Consider the following 27,526-nt stretch of genomic DNA (forward strand, 5'->3'; position numbering starts at 1 on the left):
TTTTGCTCTTTAAGGTTTGTGTGCTACCAGCTGAGACTATGACTTGAGGGCAAGGAGTCTTGCTAGTGCTGTAGCCAATGAGATCATGGCCTACAAGAAGGGAATTAAACTGAATTTACCAAGAAGGAAAATGAACAGAATTTTTTATGGAGGAATAGGAGAAGTGGTACGTGCTACTAGAATTTGTTATGGAAGAATTGGTTACTACAGCTATGAAAAAAAATGTAAAAGGGCTAGCTAGTTAAGTAGGAAGCTTTGATGCCCTAAAGAAATTTTGATAGTTTGATAGATTTCCTTCGCTTCTCTTACTAAGATCGAATTTCTCTTCTTGATATCGATGTTTGCATGTCATCATACCACATAAGCATTTATTGCATTCAATCAAGTTCCTGTACATGTATCTTTTGATAAGAATTTCTTGATTGGAAAATCTCTGTATAAGTCTTTTGCCAATAACACATTGGTTTCCAATATCTTGAGGAACAATTGCCTATAGGATGGTCACAATCTTCTCAACTATGCACTCCTCCACAAAAAACTTTTAAGTAGTTTGCAAGTAAGCTTATGGTGGTATTATCAATCAATGTTTTTCTTAGCTCAGTTTTGGTGTTTTAGTATGGATAATTTAATAATTTTTTAATATCCCTTAACATTGTTTGATGTTTTGAAATGGAGTTTCTATTTTAAAATTTAATGGATTTGAGATAAATTAAAACAATCTTTAATGATTTGGATGTATTTTACCTTTAAAATTCTTTATTGTAATGATTATAACAAATAGTAATAGTAATAATGTACTAATGCAAAACATATATATATAAGCTAGAATTTTATTTTTTATAATACTATTATAATATTACTAATATTATTACTATTGTTGTTAATCAATACAAATGTTATAAGTATTTAACCCCAAACATTTTTCGGGTAAATCGATAATTAACAGATTTTTTAGATAGGAAAAAAGAAAAAAAAAAGGGGGAAGATAGATAAGAGTGAATCAAAAACAAAAAGTTGTAAGCTTTTCTTAGAAGTGGTTAATGGTTTAGTGCATGTCTAAATAACAAGTCACAATCTATATATACAAACAAGGGAAGAACAAGTAACAACATCACAAGGAAGTTTATTGAATAAACATAAAGGGCAGAATGAGAGAATACAACCAAAACAGAGAACACCTCAAATTACAAACAACATAACATTTAACCCAAAAAAAGAAAACAAACAAACAAACAATATTACAATCCCCAAACCAAGAAGCCAACCAGTCATACAACTCAAACAGTCACCCTCACACATGAAGAATCCGACAAGAGAAATCTGCTTATAGCTGATACAACCAGATGGGAAGCTTCACAAACTCACCACTATGCCATAAACATATCACCTCAATCCACACCAGCCTTTGCCAAAGAACCTACATGCCATTTGCTTCTCCGAACACATTCTGAAATAAATTACTCTAACCTCTCCAATAAACACATCAATCTGATTAAAAATGGATCACAATTTTGAAGAAGATCAAAGCATTCGTTCTCTAACATACTTCAAATAGTTTTTCAGAACACAGTTGAAGTGGTAGCATACAGAGTTTGCATTCTCAAGAGTCAAATCTTGACAAGGCTTACCGCATTCAAAACATTTAGGGTAGTAGCCAATTTTCTTCGTAAAAGTGAGGCGGGGTTCTTGATCTTCGTTGAGGTATGTACTCCCAATCTTAATAAATGGATTTTTTCCAAGAACACATTTAGGATGAGCAGAATTATCACAAATGGAACAAAAGTAAAACCAATGATTTGGATCTCTTTTCTCTTCACAAATATCACAATAATGCTGTTCCGGGTCATCATTTTCGTCATGATAGACAAGCTTTAGGATGTGTTTGTCACACTTGTGCCGTGCTACAAGTGGAAGTGTCAAGCATGCATAATCCAAAGCATAAATATCAGTGCAATCCTTACATTTGTATGAATTCCCATGATAAATGCCACAGCCACATGCAGTGCATTTCCCTTTGTATTGGCTATTTAAAAAGATGTGGTCTTTGTGTCCTGAATGTTGGTGGGCATGAGGAATACTAGCACACCGAAGGCATACCTTGAGGTCACATTCATAACAGCAGTGAAAAAAACCACTACAAACATGAAGACAAAAGCGACATTCAAAAATGCAAGCTGATTTTGTTTCCTTTACCTCCAAAAGATACGTGGCAATTGATTCAAGGGTAAGTCGGTGGTTATGAAACCAATGATGCTTCTTCCTTGGTAATTCAGCACAAGTTTTATGGAGAAAGAAATCACATTGTGAACAATAGTAAAACAAACCTGAGATAGGCAGCACGCACCCATCACAACATTTATCATCGTCTTCTTTGATCTTGTCTCCTAACAGTAAGTCGTGGCCATGACTGAAATGTTCTATCCTTACTGCTTCTCCTCTTTCGTTCACCTCAATAACACGAGTGATGGAAGAATCCATGTCTGAATTGTCATCTTCATTTTCTGAATCAATTATCCAGTACATACCTTCCACAATAGCACAATTCACATGAACAATATATTTGCAATCTTGCCTCAAACAACTATAACAGCCATGCTCTTTCTTCACTTCTTTGTAACAAACTCTGCATTCATGCTTTTGATCAAGGTCACTTCCTTGAACAAAATAGTTGTGAAAAATAGAATGATCATAATGCTTTGCGGTTTTGATGATGCGTGGCAGTGAAGTGCATTTCTCGTGGACTTGGAGGTGACATGTAGAACATATATAGGAAGCGTAATTCCCCTCGGTACCACATGCATCACAAATAAACGAGCCTTGTCTCCAAAACAAGTTGAATGAGTGCACATGAGTTTCATTTTCAATAACAAGGCTTGGAACTGCACAATCAATGTGAATGTGAAAATTGCAAGGAGAACATCCATAAAAATATCCCCGTTCTTTCTTTTTGCATATCTCGCAAAAAGTATACCTGTTATGGAATTTTAAAGAAAGAGGATGTATACGGTGACAGAGATGATTAATCTCCTTTGGTAACTCATCAGGATTTCCTTCAGTCTTCAGTGTTTTCGTATCTAAACATTCGAAGTGGGCAAGATAGTCGCATGATTCACACAATAGAGCCAAATCTTGACAAGAATCGCCACATTCAACACATTCATCAGATTTAAGGTTGGAAACCTTCTTGACAGAAATCAGAGGGTGTGGATGATTTTTATGACTGAGGGTACTCCCATCCTTAATAAATGGATATTTTCCAAGAGCACATTTGGGATGAGCAGAATTGTTGCAAATGGAACAACGGTAAAACCAATGATTTGGAAGTCTTCTCTCTTTACAAATATCACAATGAGGTTGTTCCAGATCATCATTTTCATCATAATAAACAAGTTCTAGGATGTGTTTATCACACCTGTGCCGTGCTGCAAGTGGAAGTGTCAAGCATTTTAAATCCAAACCATAATGAATGCAATCCCTACATCTGTATGCTTTCTCATCATAAATACCATCGCCACAGGCGGCGCATTTCCCTTCAAAGATGATATCAGAAAAGGTGAGTTCATCTTTGTGTCCTGGATGATGGTGGGGATTGGAAATAGTAGCACAGCGAGCGCATATCTCAAGTACACATAGGTTACAGCAGTAACAAAACCCAGTGCAACTTTGAAGACAAAAGTAACATTGAAAAGGAGTGGTAACTGTTATATAGATAAGGGAGTGTCGATGTGACCAGTGATTCACCATCGATGGCATTTCAATACAAGCTTTATGTAGATAGAAACCACATGGTGAACAGTAGAAAAACAAACCTGCAAAGAACAGTAGTATAATATAGCTTGTGAAAGGTATGCTGAATTCAAATGAAATAATAGTGTCGCTGTAAAGTATAACTTTCTTTTGAGAATTTTCCAAAAGTGAAAATTCGTATTAAATATGGTGAATTCAGTAGAAACATGGTTTTGAATGATGATGGGTTGTTTGTGAAGGAAGTTGATTTTTCTTTGGCTTCTTTCTGCTTTTTGCTATAATGGGGAATTGCTGGTGTAGGTGGGAGCCTTCCATTTACAGAGTCTCATCTAATGCTAATTAAGTCAGACTGGTGAGAAATTACGTGCTCGAGACTGGTGAGGAGTGACTGTAGGCTGAAGGCGGCACGAAAGGAGAGCAAAGTTAGTGTTCGAAAAAAGAGGAAAGACACTAGTGACGCTGTCAAGGCCATTGGGAACCAGAGATTGTGAATTAAAGTTGACTCAATAGCTACTACCCCTTTCAAAATCTGCAGTCAGGCGGTGACTGTTGGCTGAAGGCGGCACCAAAGGAAAGCAAAGTTAAGAGTTTGATAAAAGAGGAGAGAATGCAGCGACTTCCACAACGATTCCCTAGAGCGATACAGGATTTCATGACAATCTTTGTCAATAATCTACCTAGGAGAGTAGATTGAAGTGTATCCTCTCATCTTGTTTTGATCAGTTTCTATTTCAATTTATTACATACAATGATTGAACCCAAAGGTCAAACAAACCTGAGATAAAAAGCCCGCATCCATCACAATATTTATCATAATCATCTTCGATCCCGTCTCCTGACATCAGGTCGTGTGGATGACCGAAATATAGTACTTCAACGGCGGACATATCCATGACTGAATTGTCACTGGTACCTATCGTTCAATGATGCAGCGGAAGGGTATTTCAGATCTGATGTCTAAAGTTTCAATATAACACTAACAAAAGTCAATGGTTAAATATAATAGTGCAACTTCTCAAATTAAAAATAATAATAATGGGAAGAATGAATTGAGCTGTACTTCACTCACACTTCCCATATCAGATTCATAATCAATTTTAAAGAAAGACTTATAATTGAATTAAATACTAGAAAAAGAATGCCTCGAATGCCATGATACCTTGAGTCAGGACAATCGACTGTTACAAAGAAAGACTCACAACGACTTTTCATTATTAAAACACTATGCCTTACCAATATAAATTAATTAAGAAATACATTAATGGAAGATAGAAAAAGAAACACCCGAAGGCTAGCTACAATACCAATATAGTTTCCATTTTTTATTTCTTAAATATAGTTTTATACATAATCATTAAAGCACCAACCATTACTCGAAAGTTTTGAAGAAAGACATTAATTGAAAGCTACGAGTATTTATAAATTAATAAGGAATACTATTTCAACAATTATTATTATTATTATTATTGAGGTCTTTTAAGCCGCCATAACAGTTACACTAATAATTAATTAATAGTAGAAGGAAGGAAAACTCGAAGAAAGACAAGAATTGATTTGATTATTGCCCCATGAAACCCCAAGATTTCTGATGTGATAATGTTAACAGAAGATGCCTTGTGTGTTTAAAGAATCAATAAATAACTCCCCAATTGTATATTGATTGAAGCAGTAATGATCTCAGTTGAGCATATATAAATCCACACTCATAGGGAGGTATTAGCTTATACGTATACATTATTTTCTTGTAAATTAAAGATCGATACCCAATAAATTTAATAATCTTATTTTGCTTGGTTTTAGTTATCAGCCATGGCATGGAAATTCATTCGATGCCAACAGTAAATTTTACAGCTGCATTCAAGTGTAGATCAAGTCGTTTTCTCTGCCTTGCAAGGAAGTTGCAGCATCATGAAGCATTTTTTTTTCCCTTTAAATGAACAAGAGATAGCTTGCATTGCAAAATAGTCTCCTTTGGTCACTAAATTCAAGAAAAAGAGGGTGTAATCGATGGCAGGGGTGATTGATCACATTTCTTATGAAAACAAATTCTGCAATCAGTGCAAACATATATAGAATCTATTAATGGTTCCTCACAGGTGAAGCAAATAAATTTTTAGCAATGGATGTAGGTGGGCATTGTATTTGAATTCTAGGAAATTTTGACCAAGTGAAAACAAAGCACATTTGACATCAAGGGAAAACGCGCAAAAAGGTCATCGATAAATGAATATCTGACCTGGTTCCTGGCATAGATCACAGCAACCAACACCTTTCCGAAGAATAAGAAAAGGGTGTTCCCAATGAAGAGGGTGCTGATTAATTTCTAAAGGTGCCGGGGCACATTTTTCATGAAGATGAAACTCGCATTCCTCGCAGCTGTAGCTTTGGGTTGACAATAATGGATCCCCCAAAAGCTGAGCAACAAGTTTCTTTGCTTTCGTTGTACAGTTCTTCGTTGAACACCAAGGGATGGTCCAAAAAATCCTCTGTTGCACTCTCCATCTCCATGTCAGAGTAATGAGTTTTGAGTTATCACCACCAAATTGATGAGACAATGGTCAAGTATGTGGAAAGGCTGATGGAAGAAAGAGGGAAAAAGATAGAAAGTAACAAAGAGAGATAAAGTCTCAAGTACAGGAAGCAAAACAGAGAAAAAGTATAGTCTTTTCATGTCAAATTCTTCATTGTTTTGACCAATGATGTCAGATTGATTTGTGATAAGCTTAGGATAGAGGATTAGGTGTATACCACCCGCTTTTGTTTCAAGGGTACACTGAAAATTATTCAAGATTGGATCTCGAAATGAAGATATGATCTTGCCATTGCTCGTTTATATATAAACAGAATAAAAATATTCCAGAAAGATAACTCACAGAGCATTCAACAGAGATAGAGAAAAAATAAAAAACAAAAAACAAATGTTTGATGTACTTTCTCTTCCACTGTCACTTCTCCCATCAACACCACCAGCAACACCCGCCAAGCCTCTTCAATGCCCTGCCACTACTCCTATACGACGTCGTTTATACACCAAACCAAGCCCTCTTCTCTCTCGTCCTTTCTCTTTCACTTCCTCTCCCAAACAACCCCTTAATTGTTCTTCCTCTTCCATGCCCTTTCAAGACTCCTCTTCGTCCCAGGTTCTTCTTCTTTTTCTCTCTTTGGGTTTTCTACATATTTTCAACTGAAAGGTCCCTTCCTCCTTTTTTTTCCATTTTTAAATTTAAAGTTCTGTTCTTTGGATACCGTTTTCGTTCTTTTAATGAGTTTTTCTTTTGTGAGAATTTTGGGAGATATTATATATGGATTTTGAGAGTAGTTTGAGAATTTTTATTACATTGAGAGAAATGCGTTATCTTTGGTTTTATCCTTTCTTTTAGGATTAAAATTGACAAAAAGGATTAAGGCTTAAAAAAATTAAATTTGGAATGATGAAAATAAAGATGGGATTTGCTAATAATACTGAATGGTTGGATAAGCATTGCAAAACAGATGTAATTGGAAAGAAAACTTGACACTTATAATAGAATTTGAATTTCTTTTTTTTTTTTTTGTTTTCATTGAGAATCTGATTGAATATTTGGTTTTGAAAAGATGCAATGCTAATTGTTGGAATACTAATTTACTTAAAATGGTGATCAGTTGCAGGACAGTTTGTTGTATTCGAGGGCATATTGGGTTAGTAAAACTATAATAGCGTGGAATGTAGACGTTGGGGATGGTTCCTGCTACTTGTATGCAAGTAAAGTTGCTGCTTTATCTGTTACAGATGATGGAATTCAAGGTTTGGATTAGGCTAACAATTAAATTTTAATTGTGGTGATCTAAGTTTGTCATATGCGTCTTGTCTTTGTTGTAAATCAAAAGACGGCTGTCTTAGTTTGATGTAATATTTGTCATGATAGGCCTGGATGCAGAAATTAAACTTGAGGAAGACAGCACCGGGCTACCTCCAAATGTAACAAAATTTCCTTTCCCAGTTGCAGTAATAATTTAAGCTTTTAGCTCTACCACTGCTAGTTGTTGTTGGTCTCATTGTGTGGTTTGTCTACGCATTGGTTCTTATTTATGCCAACATATAATAAAAGCATATTTTTAATAAGTTTGAAGTAATCCTTGTGATTGACTTACACCTCTAGCCTTGAGCTTGATAGGTAATTGAGAAGTTTCCTCATATTCAAAATTATAGAGCTTTCAAAGTGCCTCCTGCTCTGGACACCAAAAGTCTCCTCAAATGCCAATTAGCAGTTGCTGCATTCAACTGTACGCATTTTGGCTGTGTTTGGTTTCTTTTCCTTTCTCTTCTGTTTATGTGCAAATTATTTGCCACCAGTAATTAAGAAAGTAAATGATCTCATATCAGGATAATAAGTTTTGAAGCATCCTCAGTTATGTCTTTGGCACTTTTTAATTAAATTTCTGTTTTTGCTGACAACCTATTGCTGCCAATTCAGTTTTAAATTTGTTTATTCAAGTTTATATTTGTATGCTTGTTTGTCCATCCAATGATCCGTTGGACATTTTCAATTGGGTCTTTCTTTTTAGTTGGTAACATTGGTTTGGTGATGTGTTAGGGTAAATTATTGCTGCCATTCTATGTTTCTTGTCCATTTTCTCTGGAAATTGCATCATATATTTTGTAAGCTCTATTGTGTGAGCATTAATTTGTTTGATGAAGTCACTCTTATCCATTTTCTGGACACATTTATTATCAAATTCTCTTTGTCTGAATGAACATAATGCATCTAATTTCTTTCGGCCGGTTAGTGCTTTTAATTTGGTGCCTATCATTTATATCTCCGTTATGCTTCTTCTATACAGCCCATGGAAAGTGCAGCAATGCTACTGGTTTGCAGTTACCTGGTATCCTGGATGAATTATTCTCATATGATGGTCCTCTTGGTGCATTTTATTTAGAAGAGGCGGTGTCTCTATACCTTTGGGCTCCCACTGCCCAAGTATGCACTACCACTTTAGAAAAAAATTGAAGAAATCTTGTTTATGCTCTTTAGAATCATTCTTTTTTGCTTATTTGTGAATCAAATTAGGCAGTGCATGCTCATATCTATAAGGATCCAGTGGGTGGGAGTCCCCTGGAAATAATCCAGCTGGTGGAAACTAATGGTGTTTGGAGTACTAAAGGGCCAAAAAGATGGGAAGGCTGTTACTATGTGTATGAAGTATCTGTCTATCATCCTAGCACCTTGCAAATTGAAAAATGCTATGCAAATGATCCATATGCAAGAGGGTATGCTGGTTCTCTCTGCTAGCAAACAATTCTCTGGTATAGCTGTGCGTGATTTGTGTCTAAAGTTATGTGGTCTGCTTTACCTGATTATGGTTATATTTATGTAGTTGAGATAAAGATCATGTGCATTTAATGTGATGTATGCTGTTTCCTTGTTGAATCAGGCTTTCATCAGACGGAAGGCGAACTTTGTTTGTTAATCTTGATTCCAACAGTTTAAAACCTGAAGGATGGGATGAATTGGCAGACAAGAAACCTGATATACTGTCTTTCTCTGACATAAGTATATATGAATTACACATACGGGATTTTAGGTATATATGTAATTCTTATATTGTTCTTACAACGTAATCTAGGTCACATTTACTAGGTTTTATGGGTTAGTATGTAGTACATTATAAGATTTTTCTCAGGTGGTGTTCAAATAGTTTGTAGAGTTATTGGATCAGGAGAGTCTCTCCAAACACCAGGCCCAAACTTAAAATGTGAACCCTTCCCTGTCTATGGTTTGCTCTATTTAGAGCTGTGGCTCATGTTACCCTTCATACTTTGGTTCATTTGAAGAGAACATTACTGGGGGGATTGGGAGTGGGGAGGAAGGAGGAGGGTGAATCTGAACTATAGCCTGCTTGTTCCTACTCCTTCTGAGGATCAGGGAAAGTAGGCTAAGGTTTGTGTAACCTAAAGTGTCCACATGTTCCAATTTTAGGTAATGTGCAAAATTAGGGTCATTTTTTGTTTCTTCTTTGGCCCTTGTGCAGTGTTCAGCAAGTTGTGTTAATAATGAGAATCTTTGTTGCTATTGCAGTGCCAATGACAAAACTGTTAATCCTGACTTTTGTGGCGGTTATATGGCCTTCACCTTACAGGTAGTTGTGTTCTTGTGATCCTTATTTTTGGAAGAAAGTTGTTCTTGAAAGAATGCAAAGTTTTCTCTGCTAGTCAGTACTATAATTCTAAGATGTTTATAGTTCCTGCTACAACACGATTTCTGAGCATACATGATTTAATATGCTTTGCATCATTCCGTTTTGGAATTGATGTCGTTTTTAATCTTAAATAGGATCCTTGATTGATTTGAAAAAGTAAAGCAAGCTTTGCAGTTTCATTGGAATTTGGATTCTAATGCAAATGTATCTGTACTCTATGGAATTAGAAATACTACCACTGTACTCCCTCTGTCCCAATATCAATGCCTTGTTTGAATTTGGCACATGGTTTTAGGAATTTTTTTTCATTTTTCGCCTTTGATATATTGAAAGTTTTACTGTTAAGTATTCTTTTAATATAAAAGAAGTGTAAAATATAAAGAAGGTTTAAAGCTGTGAATTACAGACAATGATGTTTGGTACAAGGAATAGTGTTGAAAAATTGCATGATTTAAAAGCAAACTTTTCCTTTTGTTACACAAGAGATGGTATTTCTGAGTTTGGGTGCCTCGCTGAGAGTCGGCCTAAAATCCGTCACGGCATTTGTGTGATCCACTTCTGTAGTTACTAAGGAAAAAAGCAATAAAAGTTTAATGAGTGCACATAAATATTTTCACGTGTAAGGGAAAGAAAATGCTATGATTATGCATTTCTGTTTCCTTTTCTTTGCGATAAAGATGATTGTGCATGATTATTTGGTACTTAACAATAAGTACATGCAATTTGAAGGACTCAGCAGGAGTGCTCCATTTGAAGAAATTATCAAATGCTGGCATCACTCATGTTCATTTGCTGCCAACATTCCAGTTTGCTGGTGTTGATGATGAGAGTGAGAACTGGAAGTATGTGGGTAAGAGGATTTCCTAGTTTAACATCTTGGATGTTGCATTTAAAGCAACAATTTCTCCTGTTTCTAATTCCCTTCCCTTGGGGGATAGAAGCCTTTTTATTTTTTTTTTGGGGTGGGGGGGGGGGGGGTGTGTGGAGTTGGGGGTGTTTAAAGAAAGTCTGCTTTCTGATATCAGAATCAATGCATTCGTAAAATTCATTTGGTCTCGACTTAGGTGAGTTTAAAGTTAGTTCCTAACACTTCAGCTTGTTGGGCATCATTTAAAAAACTTGTTTATGTTAAGCTTCCTTCCATGTGTGTTGGTTTTCATTCTCTTACTCTTTTCCTTTTTGATCCTACCTTGCCTAAATCATGACTTCAGAAAAATTAAACAAAATGGGAGGAGAGGTTGGGGGGCTTAAAATCATCATACTTTGGACATACAGATATGCAACCTTAATGTCTGTTTGTATGTCCAAATATGATGGTCCTATTAAAAATGGCTTGTCAATGTAGCATTACTTTTTCTTAATATTCATTTTGTAAATTGGTTACTGATCTTTCCCTCTCAGTGTTGAATATATATATATATAGAAAAATAAATATATTTATTTATTTTATTAATATCTGTGCTTGGTTTTGGCTCTCCTAAGTTGTGTTGGAGGTATTTATTTGTTCAACATCACGTCTGTTGCAGATTATAAGATTCTGAAGAAACTACCACCAGATTCAGCTGAGCAACAAGTGCAAATTACTGCCATCCAGAATGATGATGCGTATAACTGGGGGTGAGCATGTGAATGCAATTTGGATAACAATTGTCATATCTGTTACCTTGTGCATGTTTTAATGCTTTCATTGATTGCTTTATGAAGGTACAATCCTGTTCTCTGGGGTGTCCCTAAGGGAAGCTATGCAAGTGATCCAAATGGCCCATGTCGTATAATTGAGTTTAGAAAGATGATTCAGGTCTAGATATTTTTTCTTTTCTTCCTTGTCATGTCGGGGCCATTGAGTGTGTGAAGTCCTCATGTTGGAACCGTTGACATTTTTGCTTTGTTGGTCCATATATGAAACTTAAGAAGTTCATTTTTAGTCATTTTAATGATTTCATTTTCCGACTGCAGGCACTCAACCATATTGGTCTTCGTATTGTGTTGGATGTTGTCTATAATCACTTGCATGCAAGTGGTCCTTTTGATAAGGATTCTGTTCTTGATAAGGTCACTGTTTTTCTGGTGTCCATGCTGCTTATAGTATTTCGGTAGTAATATTTGTTATCCTTTTGTTGTGATAGAAAGTTTCTTATAGATTGTTCCAGGTTACTATCTGAGAAGGAACAATGATGGTTTTATTGAGAACAGTACATGTGTGAACAATACTGCTAGTGAGCATTACATGGTTGAGCGCTTGATTATTGATGATCTTTTGAGCTGGTCAATCAATTACAAGGTGATTAATTATAATTTGTTACGGTTTCTGGGTAATTAGATCACTTTATTTCTCCTATATTTAGGAAATTTTCTTCCCTACTTTTCTATGGTTGTATTAGTTAACCATGTAATATGTTGTCAGATTAAATTAGAATTCTTATTTTTCTATGAAGTGTTACTGAAGTATATGGGTACTTTGTCCATCATTGATGTTAATTTTTTGATGGTGTTGTCAGGTTGATGGGTTTCGTTTTGATCTTATGGGTCACATAATGAAAAGTACGATGGTATGTAGGTTACTTTGTCTCAATTTTTGAAATATAATATTAAAAATTTAAAGAGAAGTAGCGAACGCTTCCATTGAAATTCTAGTTGTATATGTTTTTGTGAGTTTTTCCATGTTTAGATTAGTCATAAGGATAAGGTGATAACCAACATTTATGGGTAATACAAACATGGTCTACTGATGGAACTGAGTTGTATATTTACGTTAGTTGGCTGTTAAATGTTTCTGCTTGGTGTATTCAAATTATGAATGATGGTTAAGCTGTTATTTAATGATAGAAGTTCCAACTTGTAGTCTATTGGTTTCTTATTGTCAACATAAATTCGTTTCAAACTATGGTCAATGGATGTATAAATTACTTTGCTAGTGAGACTTACATGGTTGAGTGTTTTGATTATTGACAATCTTTTAAGCTGGGCAATGAATTATAAGTTGATTATATATAGTTTCTTGTGGTTTTGGTGTATTTATATCGCTTTATTTCTCCTATATTTAGCCATGCAATTCAGACAGAACTCATATGATCTCTGCATAGGTGAAAGCAAAAGATGCACTGTGGAGGTTAACAAAGGAAAGAAATGGGGTTGATGGTTCAAGAATCTATATGTGAGTTTCCATGAAATGATTTTTCTTTCTTGGTGACTCCTTTTTTTGTGCTTTTGTTACTTTATTGGAAATGGCTCTATATATCTTATACTAAAAATAGTTGGGCAGATTAGAAGTAGAAAATCCTATAAAAGTAGGGTATTTTAACTAGATTTTAACATGTTGCAATTCAGACATTAATTTTCAAAAAGAATTGGTTTAGTTCAAACCTTCCATCCAACTTTATTTAGAAAATTAATGGTAACTCTCAAGACAATATCTTTTTGAGTTGCTTGTATTTTCCTTTTCCTTTTTTTATTTGTTTTAAATTTCTCTTATTTTTCCCTTCATTTTCTTCTTTTTTCTTCTCTCTTTCCAAACCACCTTTTCACTTTCTTTCTCTAACCTTCTCCTACACCCCTTGATCTCTCAATTGCAGCCAGCCACTGAGGAGTGAGAGAGAATGTTAGAGAGACAAACCAGGGGAGGGGATGGAGAAAGAGTGAATCCAGGGTGTTTTGTAGATAGAAAAGTGAAAGAAAAAGGAAGAAAGAGAGAGAAAAGAAAAGAAAAACAGTTATGGAATCAAAATGAAGTCGTCTTTGTTGATGCAAGAATTGTTGGATTGTGTTTAGTCACAAGGTATTGTCTGCTTTGGGGTCTAGCCTCACAGTTTTGTCTTTTGAAAAAAGACACCTAAGTAAGGGAATGGGCATGCCCTTGCTTATAACCCATGGTCCAATCCTTGGCTATTAATGATGTGAGATCTTTCCCCCTCAAACACTAGCCGTCAAGATGGGTGAATTGTTCTTTTGTTTAGGACCTGTATGGGATTCCCCCAGATGTGCCAAAATGTTGAGGTCAAAATCTGTCATAATTGTCTAGAACAACGCTCAACCTGCAAACCTAAGACAGTTTGAGGACACCGGAGTTTGTACTTCAAGGTGCTTTCCGATCTTCAAGTCAGTATCTCGTAACTGAATAGAGATAAGATAATGAGAGTTAAAATAAGAGTGAAGAGAACGAGCCCTTTGGAGGCTTATATTACCTTTAGATATAGGGTAGTGAGATTACAATAATGCCCTTAGGTTAATTTCTATACATACACTTGTCCTATTGAAGGAGAAAGATCCCACAATCTTAATAACCAAGGATTGGATTGTGGCTTATAAGCAAGGGCATGCCTATTCCCCTACGGAGGTGCCTTTTCTCAGAGAACAAAACCGTGAGGGTAGGTCCCAAAGCAGACAATAGCAATTCTCTTTGAATTGCAACATGTATAAATTAAGTGTTTTATAGGAAACTATGCAAAATCCTGAGGGTTTCTTTGTAGTTTCTCTATGTATTTTAGAGTTAGGAAATATTTGGAATTTTCTTTCCAGCAGCTATTCTTGGTGTTTTTAGTTTGAAATCTTCTTACTTACAGATATGGTGAAGGATGGGACTTTGGTGAAGTTGCTGAAAATGGGCGTGGGATAAATGCTTCACAATTTAACATTTGTGGGACTGGAATAGGAAGGTACTTATAATTCTCATAAGAGATCAATATACACTATTATACAATCTCTACCTGTTTACATTTGCTTTGTTTAAACATATGTTTACCTCTAATCCAAATAAAATTGGCCTTGTTTGACTCAGCACACAATTTTAAAGAAATTTTGACTTTAAGGTATTTTATATTAAAGTTTAAATTTCTTTGTGTAATAATGTCGATGTTCAATGATTTTCTTAATGCCAAAGAGCAAAGAAGAAAAATAATGAAAAAATAATTTTGAATATAGATAAAGTAAGGTTTTTTTTTTGAAGCAGATAACTTAAGTTTATAATTTATTTATTTTTAGATAAAGTAAGTTTTAGATGTTCAAAAAAAGGAAAGAGGTTATAGTTTGTGTTCATCTGAAAATTGCAAGGAGAACATTCATTTTGAAATAAATGGAGTATTTTCTAATTAAAATACTTACTATAATGGAGGTTTCCTTTCATGGTTAACTTGATTGCTTCTGCGATGGTTTTATCACATCTATTGTAATTCAAATTTCTATTGATTAGCAATATCTCTTCTACGAAAAAGGAAATATATATATATTTGGTATTTAAATCTGAATCCTTGGCTTGTAATTGGCTTTGTAATTATGATCATGCTAGGGTGAGTTAAAGGAAGCATCAGCCATTGAGGATAAAGTATGAAAAAGCCATTGAACTTACCTCAGTTCTTAAATTAAGCCATTATATTTTATTTGGTTCTACTAAACCATTGAACTTTTAATTTGGTGCAAATAAATCCAATTGCTAATGCATCTGTTACCTACACTGATAACATTTACAATTGAAAATAACAAGACCACTATAAAATATGGAATATTCCCTAGTTGATTTATTTTAATTGCATCTAAATAGTAGTTCAGTGGTTATGGAACAAAACACTAAGTGCAGATTTAGACAAATTTTAGACCCTTTTTATGCTTTGTCACAAAAGACTGCTGTGTGCTTTTGCTACCATTTTGTCACAAATTCCTGCAACTTTTATTTTTCTATCATTTCTCTCAAATTCAAAAAGATCATCACCTTTTCCATGTTGGCATGCATTGTTTAGTAAGCTATGTTTGGCTTTTGCATTGTAAATTTTTTTTTGCAGCTTTAATGATCGAATTCGGGATGCAATGCTTGGTGGATCTCCATTTGGTCATCCTCTCCAGCAAGGCTTCATAACAGGCCTGTTTTTGGAGGTAGTGAAAGATTTAATCCTGTAACAAGGACTTAACCTTCTTGATGTTATGTTATCTTGTCGGACCACCCTCTTTAGAAAAAAATGGCTACAATGTGAATCTATTTTATAGCCACTTGGACTAATTTTTGACTTGATCTTACCGTTTCAGAACGTTAATAAAATATGGGTCTAAAACTGTTATCTATTAGAAAAGTTGAATAAACTCACAAACTGTGTTTGCTCCTCAGTGATTGGTCATCATCTTTTGGTGTAAGATTGTCCTTGAATAACTTTTAACTTTGCCTGATCTCTCTGTTCAATAACTGAAAAATTCTTGTTTTCTATATCAAGGACTTGTTTTGTCAAGCTGTAACAATAAGGGTGTGACTCTTATTAAGGAAAATAATTGGCTCCTTTAAGTTGTTTATGTAGGATATATGGCTATAAAGGTTGGGAAATTGGTGAAACTGCTTTTAAAATGATCTTTAAGTTTCTTTAAGTTATTACCATTAAAGCATCCAAACCTTAAACTATTTCGTAATTAATTGAGAGTACTAACTTGAATGTAAGGCCATTATATAGCTCAAAATTAACAGATGCCGGATTTCATGCCATTTAAAACTCCCTCTGATGTGTAAGGTCTGCAAGCCAAATAGAACAATTCAGACAATGGCCTATCACATGGACCAAAACAATGCTCTTAAAACAACATAAACTGTGCGTTAAGACACCCAGCCCAAAACAAATTGCCGCTAGGTGGAAAAGCCTAATCTCCATATAAGGCCGCTACAAAATCCCAAACTTAATTGATCTAACTATCAAGCACGATTTAGCAGTTACATTTTTGGTTCATCCTTCTAATAATTTCTTGGATTCTTCCATGATATGCATCCAAAAAGTTTTTATTTTATCCATATTCTGTAACAGTTGATATTATTAAGAAGTGTTATTGTCAGCTTCTTGCCTGCATTTTGCCTTGGATGAACAACGATTTCATAAAACAGCTTTTGCTTTAGTTTATTGGGCTTTGCTATATTATAGTTTGAAAAACTGACTGTTTTTGCATATGCCTTTTCTTCGAGAAATATACATTACCATGGTTTGATTTAGTGTCCTTATTATTTGTCATTGCAGCCTAATGGTCATGATCATGGTACAAAAGCAGTTGAAAGAGAGATGCTTGCTTCAGCAAAGGACCACATCCAGGTTAATTGTCTTGATCTGCACGTATGATAATCTGGAATAAATGGTTTTAACCATATACTGCTCTAATTGCATACTCTTCATAAATTGATATGGTGATGTCATTTTGGACTATTAGATTTTGTGGTAACTAGTGCCAATCAATTTTATATTGCTGGACTTATGAAGATTCAACTGTTTAGCAGAATGGGTTGGGAATTTTAGTGCATGTTGAAGTATTTTTATATTGCTAGACTCTTTTTTGAAGATTTATAGCTAAGAACCCACTTAAATGCTATTTCATCTTGCAGTGTATATATCCACCTGTTTTGTGATTGAGTTGATAGCATCTGCATACAAAGCTGGTAAATGACCTTGGAAGTAAAATTAAAATAGTTGTTAAAATAAAAATTTATCGTCTTGTTTCCTCTTATTAATCTGTAGCTTGGAAAGTAATGCTTTTGCAATCCGACTGTGTGTTTGTCTGTGTACAACTCAATTATACAGGTACATAAGAAAGTTGTGCCCATACTTTTAGATACAGCTGCTGGAAATTGGACTATCTTATCATCTTACGATTGTTGCATGTTGTTGTCATGATACAATTTATGATGCCCATGCTTTCAGATCCAGATGCTGCAAAATGGATTATCCTCTGCTTTGCTACTAATTAAATTTGTTTACTGTGATTAGGTTGGTATGGCTGCAAATTTGAGGGATTTTGTGCTTACTGATTTTGAAGGAAAGGAGGTATAAATTAATCTTCTTGGAATGATGCATCTATATGTGAAATGCAATTATATCTGCTGTTATATTTAGTTCTGGAAATTTATTTTGGTGATGCAACAATATAATTTCCTTATGCTAAAAAGTATAGGGCTCATTTTTAGTTTTCTTTTGCTTGTAATGGGATTTATTTGTTATGCTTTTGTCAACCAAATTGTTCTTACAGTGAAGGTGTATTCTCGGAGTTTCTTGACAGTCAGCTCAATTGATGCATAAATAGAAAGTTGTTACTCAATATATCTAGGTTTTCGGATGACAGCATTAAATGCATGATACGTATATCCATTGTCGTTGATGTAAGAAATATTATATATTTCTTACATAAATGACCATGGAAAAATTGTGGTTCTTGACAATCCCCCTAAGTTTGTATACAGCTAGCTGGTTTTTAATTTAGAAATTGTTTCATCTTTTTTGTCACTACATCTACCTTCACAAGTGTGTGACAGATTTTCTTTTATTTTGGGCTTAATATTTCCATCAAGCCAGAAAGTGTTGCTACTCTTCCATTCTCACTAAAGCTTCTTGTATGTTTTATACTTCAATTTCTACATATTATAATTATTCCTTTTTTAAGCCAAGAGGTGCTATCTCATGTTGTTTCATTTTAAATTGATGTTTTCTCTTAGAGGAAAGGATCAGAAGTTTTCACTCATGGTGGGACACCTGTTGCTTATGCTTTACTCCCCACAGAAACAGTATGAATCCTACTTTCTGTCATTACTTCTACTTTGATTAGATTCATGTACCCCTCTTTGGCTTGAATGTATGCATTTTACTTGCTGGTGCAAATTTTCGTAGTATATGTGCTTTCAGTCATCCTTCGATTAGTGAGAATCCTGCAGCTCCCCTCTTCCTGAGGGTAAAACTCTGTCCCCAACAGACCAAGAGAAGGGAAATGAAGGTGGTTAACAAATCTCAACTTCCAAAATGATTGCTATGAACCAGTGCTAAGGAAATCCAAAGGGTTTGTTGGTGGAAGGTTATTTGGATGATTCATTTTATAGGAACATTCTGTTAAGTTTTTAGAGAGACATCTTTGTTCCATATAAATGCTGCAAAACAAACAACGTTTAGGCGACACAATCAACACTTAAGTTATCAGAAAAGATATCACAAGATATTGACTATACTGCTGTACCTTGTTCTTATAACTTGTTTTTGGTCTGGCAAAGGGTTGGTATATTCTTCATTGCTTGTTGTATTTGTTGGTTTCTCTTTTAGAGATCCAAATCTGACAAATTTTAACTCTTGTATATTCCATTTTAGGAATAATATATAGATTGCCTTACATGGGTGGGTAGGGTAGTTGACTGCACAGGAAACAACGCAATGGTATAAACTATTATAAAATTTGCTATGCTTAAGGAGTGGAGATGCTCCAAACTATTGAGGGAGACTTGGGACCTTGATAGAGATTAAAATTTCCTATTGCCCAAATTCATGGAATGGCCATCTTGGAGATGGTTTCTTTGGTGAAAATGGAATCAATTGTTTAAATATTACCTTCCTGTTTGTCTTTTCATGGAGGGAATCTTGTCATTTCCCTTGCGTTGTCATTGAAATTTTGATGCAAACTTTCTTTAGAATGAACCATTGGCATTTTTCATCATATGAATCTGCAGATTGGACTGCATGTCCACAAAAAAAAAAAAAAACAAAGTTCTTTTATTTGTTTCATCCATTAATATAATAAGACTATTAATTAGTTAGATGGATTAAGTTGTTTGTTTGCTAGATTTTTTCTTTCTATTTGTTCAGAAATTATATCATTTTTATGATTTTATAATCTTGATGCAACAAGACAGCCAATGTGGTTGGTTCTTTGCTGGAAGTTTTTGTTAAACCATGCTTTGTAAGAATGCTGAAGTTCATTGACTCTACATCATGCATTCTAAGATTCCATGGGTTGCTGATTATGTTTATTCTAATCCAAATGGGATGTCAATACAAACTATGGATATCTCAGTTCAATATCAATTGTTGTTTGTTCAACTCTTTAATAAGAGTATAGTCTTTCTTGAAGCAACAGCAGCTATGCATATTTCAGTTAAATATCAATTGTATACATTCTCTGATAAGAAGGTAAGCATTCTTTTTTAAGAGTATAATCTTTTCCAAAACCATATAGTTTATATCTCTGATCATTTTCCAGGTCAATTATGTTTCAGCCCATGACAATGAAACCCTATTTGACATTGTCAGCTTGAAGGTATGCTCATGATGATACTAATAATAATGTTCTCTCCCAATTTTCCAAAAAAATAAAAAGATAATGTTCTATCCTACTGCAACTATGACTTCTAACTTTTCCTCTTGCAGACACCAGTAGAAATATCTGTGGAAGAGAGATGCCGGATAAATCATTTTGCAACAACTATAATTGCACTGTCACAGGTTTCCCGTTGCCAATATTATTAACAATCTAATTTATGTATCTGCATTGACCAATGATCATAATATATTGAAGGAACTTAAAGTATCTAGTGACAAGAAGGTACCCCCCTTAGGAGTCATGGTCAAACTGATTCAATTTCTTTTTCCTAATGGGGCTAATAATGCTACAAATTAGCTTTTGCATCTGAACCGCCTAGCCTGTGAATAACTTATTGATAATTGGGTTGAATATTAAAATGGTGCAACCTAAACTTGGTTTGCTATATTTTGGCTTTTCAAATCTATTTTCCAATGGACTAAAACACACTCAGGTGAAATATTGATGTCTTCACATGAGTGTGTTTATACTATTGGATGCAAACCTATTTTTAATCCCATAGTCTTAAACATGATCAGGTGAAGAGATCATTGTTCAAATACATAAGTACTTGGTTTATCTCATTTTGCACAAAAAATAAATGGATAAAATAAGCTCCAAAACTTATTTGAAATTAAGTGATACAAATATTGAAGCAGAGGTGTGTGTGGTTCATTGTGAACAGTGATGAGCTCTGGAATTTTAAGGATCAAGCGACCAGTTCAGTATAATCTATAATGATCCATTCTGCTTTTGCTGACAATTGGATATATTTCTGAATATATCTTTATTGTATTGTTAATTTTTTATTCTGTCATACATATAGGGAATACCATTTTTCCATGCTGGGGATGAAATGCTACGCTCGAAATCACTTGATCGTGATTCATACAACTCTGGTGATTGGTTCAATAGGTCTGCTTTCGCATTTCAAGTTCTCTATTTTGCTTCATTGATCATTCCATAAATTTGATTTTTATTCTGATAAAAGTGTAATTCAATTATCTCCATGATGATATTGTAAAAAATTGTTAAGCTGCCCCTGATGACGAAAAGATGTTTTAAAACCAAAGAGGTCTAGTCTCTCTTTCCTGAGTGTGGCTGCTAGCTGTAACATATCTCAGCTCTTCTCAAGTTCAGTTTTTACTTGTTATGATTTACAGACTAGACTTCACGTACCATTCTAACAACTGGGGTTTTGGCCTTCCTCCAAAAGAGAAAAATGAAAAGAATTGGCCACTGTAAGCATCATCTTATTTCCTTTTCGTTTTAATTAATTCTCTAATAAAGGGTAATGTTATGGCACTAAAATCTCTACATTGCTAGTTAGCCGACAATTATTCTACTTTTTAGAGTGTATCGTATGATATTCCTAATGATATTGGGTTCTGTCCTTTCAGAATACAGCCAAGACTGGCAGATCCATCCTTCAAGCCTCAAAGGAGTCACATCCTTGCAGCAGTAGAGAACTTTATGAACGTCTTACGCATTCGGTATTCTTCACCTCTTTTCCGTTTAAGGACAGCCAATGCTATCCAGGTGAGCAAAGGTATTATGAACTTAAATGTACAAGTTGAGAGTTTGAGATTCTACGACATCACTGTGGAATTGAATCAAGGACTACACTTATGTTTGTTAACTGCACAGAATCTTTAGGGCTTTAGGTCAAAGCTGGGTTAGCCGTATCTTACTTGTTGATAGACTGAATTTTTGCAACATTCTTGATCCTTGTCATTTGCACTTCTTTTTTTTTTTTGTGGCATTGACAAAAGATATGCATGGTTGGGCTGCGAATTTCTGACATTTAAGCCAATTTTTCTTCTTTTTGAGTTATGGTGGGTTTTAACAGATGCCCAAAGGGCAGCTCTTAAGCTTTCTAATTTCAAGGCAACTACTGAACTATGCTTGAATCTTTCTAGAAATAGTGAATTTATTCAATATTATCTGTTTCTAGGCCTTAATAATATGGGGCTTTGATTTCTGGTTGAAAATCTTTTTCATGTTTTGAGTTGGTCCGACCATCTCACAATCCAGTGGCTATACTTATAATAAAGAAGGTTATAGAGTGCAGTTCTTTGTCAATATCAATGACTAACCTTAAACAAAACCTTTCATTTAAACATGTTCAGACTGCAGTGAAAGAGTGATGATGGATTTCTCGTCAGTAAACAACACTTATCCTCATCTTCGGTTTTCAAGATTTCCTTTTCATTACATAATGTAAAACCCTGATGAATCTATTCCCTTATATTTTCTTATACCATTGTAAAAAGTAAAACCCAGCCAAATGCATTTGCTACCTTTTCTGATATCAAACTAAGCTATAGCAACTGATGTTTCTGGAAAATGCATCTTGGTCATACGACTTGATTTTGCCTCATAGGTTTAAATTGTCTTTTATTATAATGTGGGTTTTCCTGCTTCCATTTTCTATACTGTCTCACTTGGTTGCCTGCCTACCCACTCCACAATGTAAGATGAAACATTAAAACATGACAATGACGTGGTTCAGTTTGAAGCTGAAGACCGCCGCCTCCTTGCCCTTGTTAGCTTTAGTCTTTGTAAGAATGGATCTGTTAAATGGCTACATTAGGAGAAAGTTCCACAAAAAAACCTATCAGTAACTACCTTTCTAATGCAATGATATGGCTTATGTCTCCAGCAACGAGTACGGTTCCACAACACTGGTCCATCATGGGTCCCTGGCGTCATTGTGATGAGCATTGAAGATGGTAACGAAGGTGTCCCAGGGATATCTCAGTTAGATCCCAAGTGGGTATTATAAAATACATACAAACATACAATATATATATATGTATATATAGGTATATATTATCTATCATAGTTTCGTAATTCGTCGTTTTTTACAGCTTCTCATACATTGTGGTTATCTTCAATGCATGTCCAACTGAGGCATCATTCATTAGCTCTACACTGCGAGGAAGGGCTCTTCAACTGCATCCCATACAGGTAGTCATAGTTTATTAGTTTGAGAACAGTAGTTCATATAATTCAAATGGCCAACTCTGTATTGGATGTTTTTACATTATATTTCTGTGTAATAATTTTCAAAGCTATTGAACTAATCAATTCTAGCTTACTAGATATTCTAAATGGCATTTTTGAGGTCAACAGAAAGATTCAAAAGAAAAAAAGAAGTATGATATTCATCACCATAGCTTTCTCCAATCCTTTACTTTACGGATGAGAAGAGGGGATCAGGTAGGGAAAATATTGCTTGAAACATGAAAACTTGAAAGTCTTAAAATGATTATTGTTTCGTAGTAGCTGTAGCATTTGATTGTTTCTCTTCCTTAGACTTTCTGAGCTATCAAAATACCTTCAATGGTTTGAATGAGGTATCAGGGTGGGAAGGATTGGATTTAGTGGGAATTCTCAAAAGCTATTTCTTGAATCGGCTTATATATTCATTTGTTTATAGCTTTTAACACCCTTTTGCTGTGAATCACATAACAGGTGATGTCAACTGATGAAGTTGTCAAGAACTCATCGTATGAAGCATTGTCGGGGTGCTTCACTGTGCCTGCAAGAACAACATCAGTGTTTGTTGAGGCTAGAAAAAATTTGAACAATTTGTGGTGCTGAATTTGTCCCTGAACATGCATTTTATGTTTGTTAAAATTTGGTGCCTTGTCAGAGGGTTCTCCCTTATGCAGAGGTTCTTAACTGCAGTAGCATCAAGACTTGACTAGAGATCTGGAATGGTAAGCTACCTGCATCAATTAGACCATATCATTGGTAATAACTGGATGCTTAATGCGTTGTGAAGGTGGAGAGCAGATACTAAGCAGGATTAGCATTACAAAGTGATGATTAAAGATTTCAGTGTTCAGTGTAGACATTGATGAGCACAGATGAATGTTGGAACCTTTCACTTTTGTAATCGTGATTTATACTGTTCTTTTCTCTTCTGTTAAGGAAGCTACCTGAAGCCTTCAATGAATGTAATGGATTTTTACAGTTGAACAGATACTTGCAAAGGATGAAGCATGCTTTCCCAACAAAATGTGCCATCATGTTTTTTCTATTCATCTGTATAATATTTGGTTCGTACATGTACCAAGATGTGTATTGTCACAATTCTATTTGACATAATGCTAGTCTCTAATGAATTCGTACTTGAGAATTACACTTCTCGGACTAACGTGAAAATTCATTGATTAAACATACTTCGAACTCGAATACAGATATATATATTTGATGATTATTTTTTGGAGAGGTATTAAATATCACTCTATGGATTTGGAAGGCTTAGGAGGGATAGACTAACTCTTCTTACTGTAAGCATATTATATTTGCTGGAAATTGCCAACAAGCTCATGTTTTTAAGTGTAGCAAACTAATTGATTGGATTCAAAACAGAGATTGGAACAACACCAATAAATTAAAAGAAAGAAAAAGCAATGTCATTCAAGCCAAATCCACTCATAAGCAAACATTAGAAACATGGAACCAAATCTTACAAACCCAATGAAGCCAACACTTACATACTGTTAAAGATTGACAAAAGAAGGAAGGCTAGAAGTGAACTCCTTGGCATGGACTTCTTCCCCATGGGACCTAGTTTTCCTTCATTTTTTTTTTTTTTCAAAACAGAATTAAAGTTGATAATACTGAACAGAAATTCATAAAACAATGGAATATAATCTCACACTATAAAAAACACTAAGCGCTCTTTTCAACTGCATCTCCACTTTATAAGAAAGCTGACAAGCTCAATAATCCCAACAATCATAGTGGATGGTGTAGTTGCGTGTACAAAGTACACATTCAAGAGCTACATCTTGACAAGGTTGACGATAGTGATAGCAAGTGTCATAACACTTTTTGACAAAAATGAGAGGATGAATGTGTGGGTGAGCTAACCACGGGAAAGTGATCCCAATCTTGATCTTCATAAACGGATATTTTCCAAGAACACATTTCGGATGAACAGAGTTGTTACAAATTGCACATTGATAAAACCAACGATATGAATCTCTTTTTTCATCGCATATATCACAATATTGTTGTTCTGTATCATTATTCTCATCCTGAAAAGTAAGTTTTAAAAGGTGTTTATCACACTTGTACCGAGTTTCTTGCGGTAGTGTAACGCATGCAAAATCCAATGCAAAAGTGGTGCAATCTTTGCATTTGTATGCACCATTTTTGCAAGTGACACCACATGCATTGCATTGCCCTTTGAAGTTAAAATAAAAAAAGAGACAATTTTTGTGTGCATCGTCCTTTGAATTTAAAATGAGGGTATGAGGAATTGTAACACACCTTAGACAAAAATGAGGTCCATATGTATTGTCAATCTTGCACACAAAACCACTGCAGAGGCGACCACACTGGCCACACTTGAAAATGTCTTCTAAATTGAGGGTGGTGAGATATCGATAAAACCAATTATGTTTTTTCTTGGGTAATTCAGCACAGGCTTTATGGAGGAAGAACTCGCATTGTGAACAATAATAAAAGGAAGTTGAGATGGACAGCATGCACGCATCACAATTTTTACCATTGTCTTCCTTGATCTTATTGCCTAATGTTAAGTCATGTTCATGGCTGAAAATGCTTTATCTTTGTGGCTTCTCCATGTTGGTTCATTTCAATGACATGAGTGATAACAGAATTTGTAGCTAAACTTTCACTACACTCCTCATCTTGATCATTTACATGATCAATTATATCATACATCCTCTTCTCCAATGCACAATTCACATGGGCAATAAAATTGCAATTTTGCTTCAAACACTTGTAATTGCGGTACTCTGTGTTCACTTCACTGAGACAAATTCCACAATCACGACTTTCAAGATCCTTTTTTTGAAAGTAACAGTTGTGAAAAATATAATGATGATTCGTGGCAATGAAATGCAATTTTTATGTACCATAATGTGGCATGTAGTACCTAGGTAAGGAAAACAATTTCCCTTAATACCACATGCATCACAAATGAATGAATCATGCCTTAACAATGGAGTGAATGATTGCTCATGATCACTATTAAATTCAATAAAGGACCTTGGCTTCGACCGAACGCATTCAATGTCAATGTGAAAATTGCAAGGAAAACAACTATAAAAAAAAAACTCCAATGACGCCTCTCACATTGCGTACAAACAAGCTTATCATCTTCAAGATAAAGAAGGTGTTTACGATGGCAAGGGTGATCAAGTTGAGTGGGTAACTAAGCGCATTGTTTATGAAGGAAAAATATACACTCAAGGCAAACATATAAGGAGTCTATCACTGGTTTCTGACACCAATAACAATCAGCTTTTGGAGTTCATTTTTGGGATTTGCAATGAAGGCCAATAGATGCTCATGACTAACATATCTGAGCTCACAGAAATCTTCATCAATGTTATGCAATCGCAAAGCACATTTGATGTCAAGGCCAGCTGAGCAAGAAGTGCAATCCTTGCACATATCACAGGAAAAGGACATCAGCTCAAGTGTAAGAGTAGGGTGCTTACGATGAAAAGGAGAATGTCTAATTTTGAGAGGTGCCTGGGCACATTTTTTATGGAGGTAAAACTCGCATTCTCCACAGCCAAAACTTGGGCTGAGCAGCAAACTCCACTTTGCTCACTCTGCTCTTCATCATTGAACACCAATTCATGTGGATGGCTAAAATGTTTGATGTTCTCAATTCTCTCTCTCCATAAGTGAATAACAAATTTAGAGATGGCAAGGAAAGATTAGGCTATTGATCAATATTTATTCTTTTCTCTTTCCTTTGTTGCTGTAGATTCCTTTATTCTTTTCTTGTGTTTGTTAACAAGCCAACCTTTGGAATAACCACATTAATAAGAAATAATAATAATGACTACTTAGCCTTTTCTTTTTGCTTAGTTGTAAGTAATTACTCACAATAACATATTTTAATAAATGATTATTTCTAATTTTTGCATTAAAATAATGTTAATGGCTTTGACATTGAAAATAAAATTATAATTTTTGCAATAAAATAATGTTAATGATTATTTCTTTTCTCAAAAGCATTTACATTCAAAAAAATCCATAGATTAATTTTTTTAAAAAAAGTAAATAAGGATTACTTTATTCTTCTTTTTTATCTTTTGGTTTTATTTTCAAAAGAATAAAGAATGGAAAAGGTGTATTTCTCATTAGATAATTCCAAAATTATCTAATTGGGTGGAGCTATGAATATGCTTTTTGGATCTCTTGATTGGAGAGTAAAACTCAATCTTATAATAAAAGCCATATTCATTTTATTATCTTGTTATCATTTGCTCTAAAGCATTTCCCAACCAACAAGCAAAGGATGAACTGTTACGAAAGAGAAGCATCTTCATCTCCATTCAAATGTTTCCAATCTTTCCCTTCTTCTTTTTCTTTTTGCTGAGAGGAGAACAAATAACTTTTTTGAATTTGGTTTTTCTTTTGCCAATGTGTTGCACGAGAAAGCAATGCCTCCATTGTGTAGTGATACAAAAATAGGCTCCATTGGTTCACCATTGCTGATAGACCAAACAAGAACATACTAAGAGCAGTAATGGGT

General features: G+C 34.7%; 4 protein-coding genes across 6 annotated transcripts in view; 1 reads left to right on the forward strand and 3 right to left on the reverse strand.

Moving 5' to 3' along the window:
• Nucleotides 1-1,034: 1,034 nt before the first annotated feature.
• On the reverse strand, nt 1,035-6,305 carry LOC110424916 (uncharacterized; the record flags this gene model as incomplete). Its single annotated transcript, XM_089785125.1, has 3 exons — nt 1,035-3,809; nt 4,523-4,660; nt 5,984-6,305. Coding segments are annotated over 3 exons (2,748 nt in total), but the record flags the coding sequence as incomplete, so codon positions are not given.
• On the forward strand, nt 6,304-24,130 carry LDA (limit dextrinase). Of its 3 annotated transcripts, none has more exons than XM_021439618.2 (28): nt 6,304-6,887; nt 7,390-7,531; nt 7,653-7,705; nt 7,902-8,010; nt 8,569-8,705; nt 8,796-8,995; nt 9,160-9,309; nt 9,804-9,864; nt 10,654-10,774; nt 11,451-11,541; nt 11,629-11,722; nt 11,881-11,976; nt 12,065-12,205; nt 12,423-12,473; nt 13,008-13,078; nt 14,484-14,576; nt 15,696-15,786; nt 16,902-16,973; nt 17,643-17,699; nt 18,365-18,433; nt 19,891-19,947; nt 20,058-20,132; nt 20,816-20,904; nt 21,153-21,230; nt 21,390-21,528; nt 22,652-22,761; nt 22,860-22,959; nt 23,467-24,130. In XM_021439618.2, the coding sequence occupies exons 1-28, from the start codon at nt 6,666-6,668 to the stop codon at nt 23,593-23,595; spliced, it is 2,898 nt and encodes a 965-aa protein (XP_021295293.1). In that variant the 5' UTR covers nt 6,304-6,665; the 3' UTR covers nt 23,596-24,130. The 3 variants fall into 3 exon arrangements, with proteins under 3 accessions (XP_021295293.1, XP_021295295.1, XP_021295296.1); XM_021439620.2 differs by having other exon boundaries at nt 7,396-7,531; XM_021439621.2 differs by lacking the exon at nt 23,467-24,130 and having other exon boundaries at nt 21,390-21,538.
• A 595-nt stretch (nt 24,131-24,725) lies between these two features.
• Nucleotides 24,726-25,695, reverse strand: LOC149526634 (protein VACUOLELESS GAMETOPHYTES-like). The gene is made up of 2 exons (XM_089785126.1): nt 25,655-25,695; nt 24,726-25,563 (listed from the first exon to the last, which is right to left on the reverse strand). The coding sequence occupies exons 1-2, from the start codon at nt 25,693-25,695 to the stop codon at nt 24,726-24,728; spliced, it is 879 nt and encodes a 292-aa protein (XP_089641252.1).
• The window catches only part of LOC110425532 (uncharacterized), a 2,283-nt gene continuing 299 nt past the window's right edge, over nt 25,543-27,526 (reverse strand). Inside the window, exons 2-3 of the mRNA XM_089785127.1 lie at nt 26,263-26,511; nt 25,543-26,102 (exon numbers count right to left, since the gene is read on the reverse strand). Coding sequence (XP_089641253.1) covers nt 25,776-26,102; nt 26,263-26,511 — 576 coding nt within the window. The 3' untranslated portion in view covers nt 25,543-25,775. The remainder of the gene's footprint in view (nt 26,103-26,262; nt 26,512-27,526) is intronic.

This window comes from Theobroma umbraticum, unplaced genomic scaffold, assembly GCF_002168275.2.
Source record: "Theobroma umbraticum cultivar Fairchild unplaced genomic scaffold, ASM216827v3 scaffold_81.0, whole genome shotgun sequence".
Classification (NCBI taxonomy): domain Eukaryota; kingdom Viridiplantae; phylum Streptophyta; class Magnoliopsida; order Malvales; family Malvaceae; genus Theobroma; species Theobroma umbraticum.

Bases quoted from the DNA above. Each gene is read 5' to 3' on its own strand.
- LDA (XM_021439618.2), top strand. From the start codon at position 6,666: ATGTTTGATGTACTTTCTCTTCCACTGTCACTTCTCCCATCAACACCA. The intron at 19,948-20,057 runs GTATGCTCATGA...TTCCTCTTGCAG, and splicing joins TTGACATTGTCAGCTTGAAG to ACACCAGTAGAAATATCTGT. The intron at 21,231-21,389 runs GTAAGCATCATC...CTGTCCTTTCAG, and splicing joins AATGAAAAGAATTGGCCACT to AATACAGCCAAGACTGGCAG.
- LOC149526634 (XM_089785126.1), bottom strand. From the start codon at position 25,695: ATGTATGATATAATTGATCATGTAAATGATCAAGATGAGGA. The intron at 25,564-25,654 runs GTGTAGTGAAAG...AAGCATTTTCAG, and splicing joins GTAAATGATCAAGATGAGGA to CCATGAACATGACTTAACAT.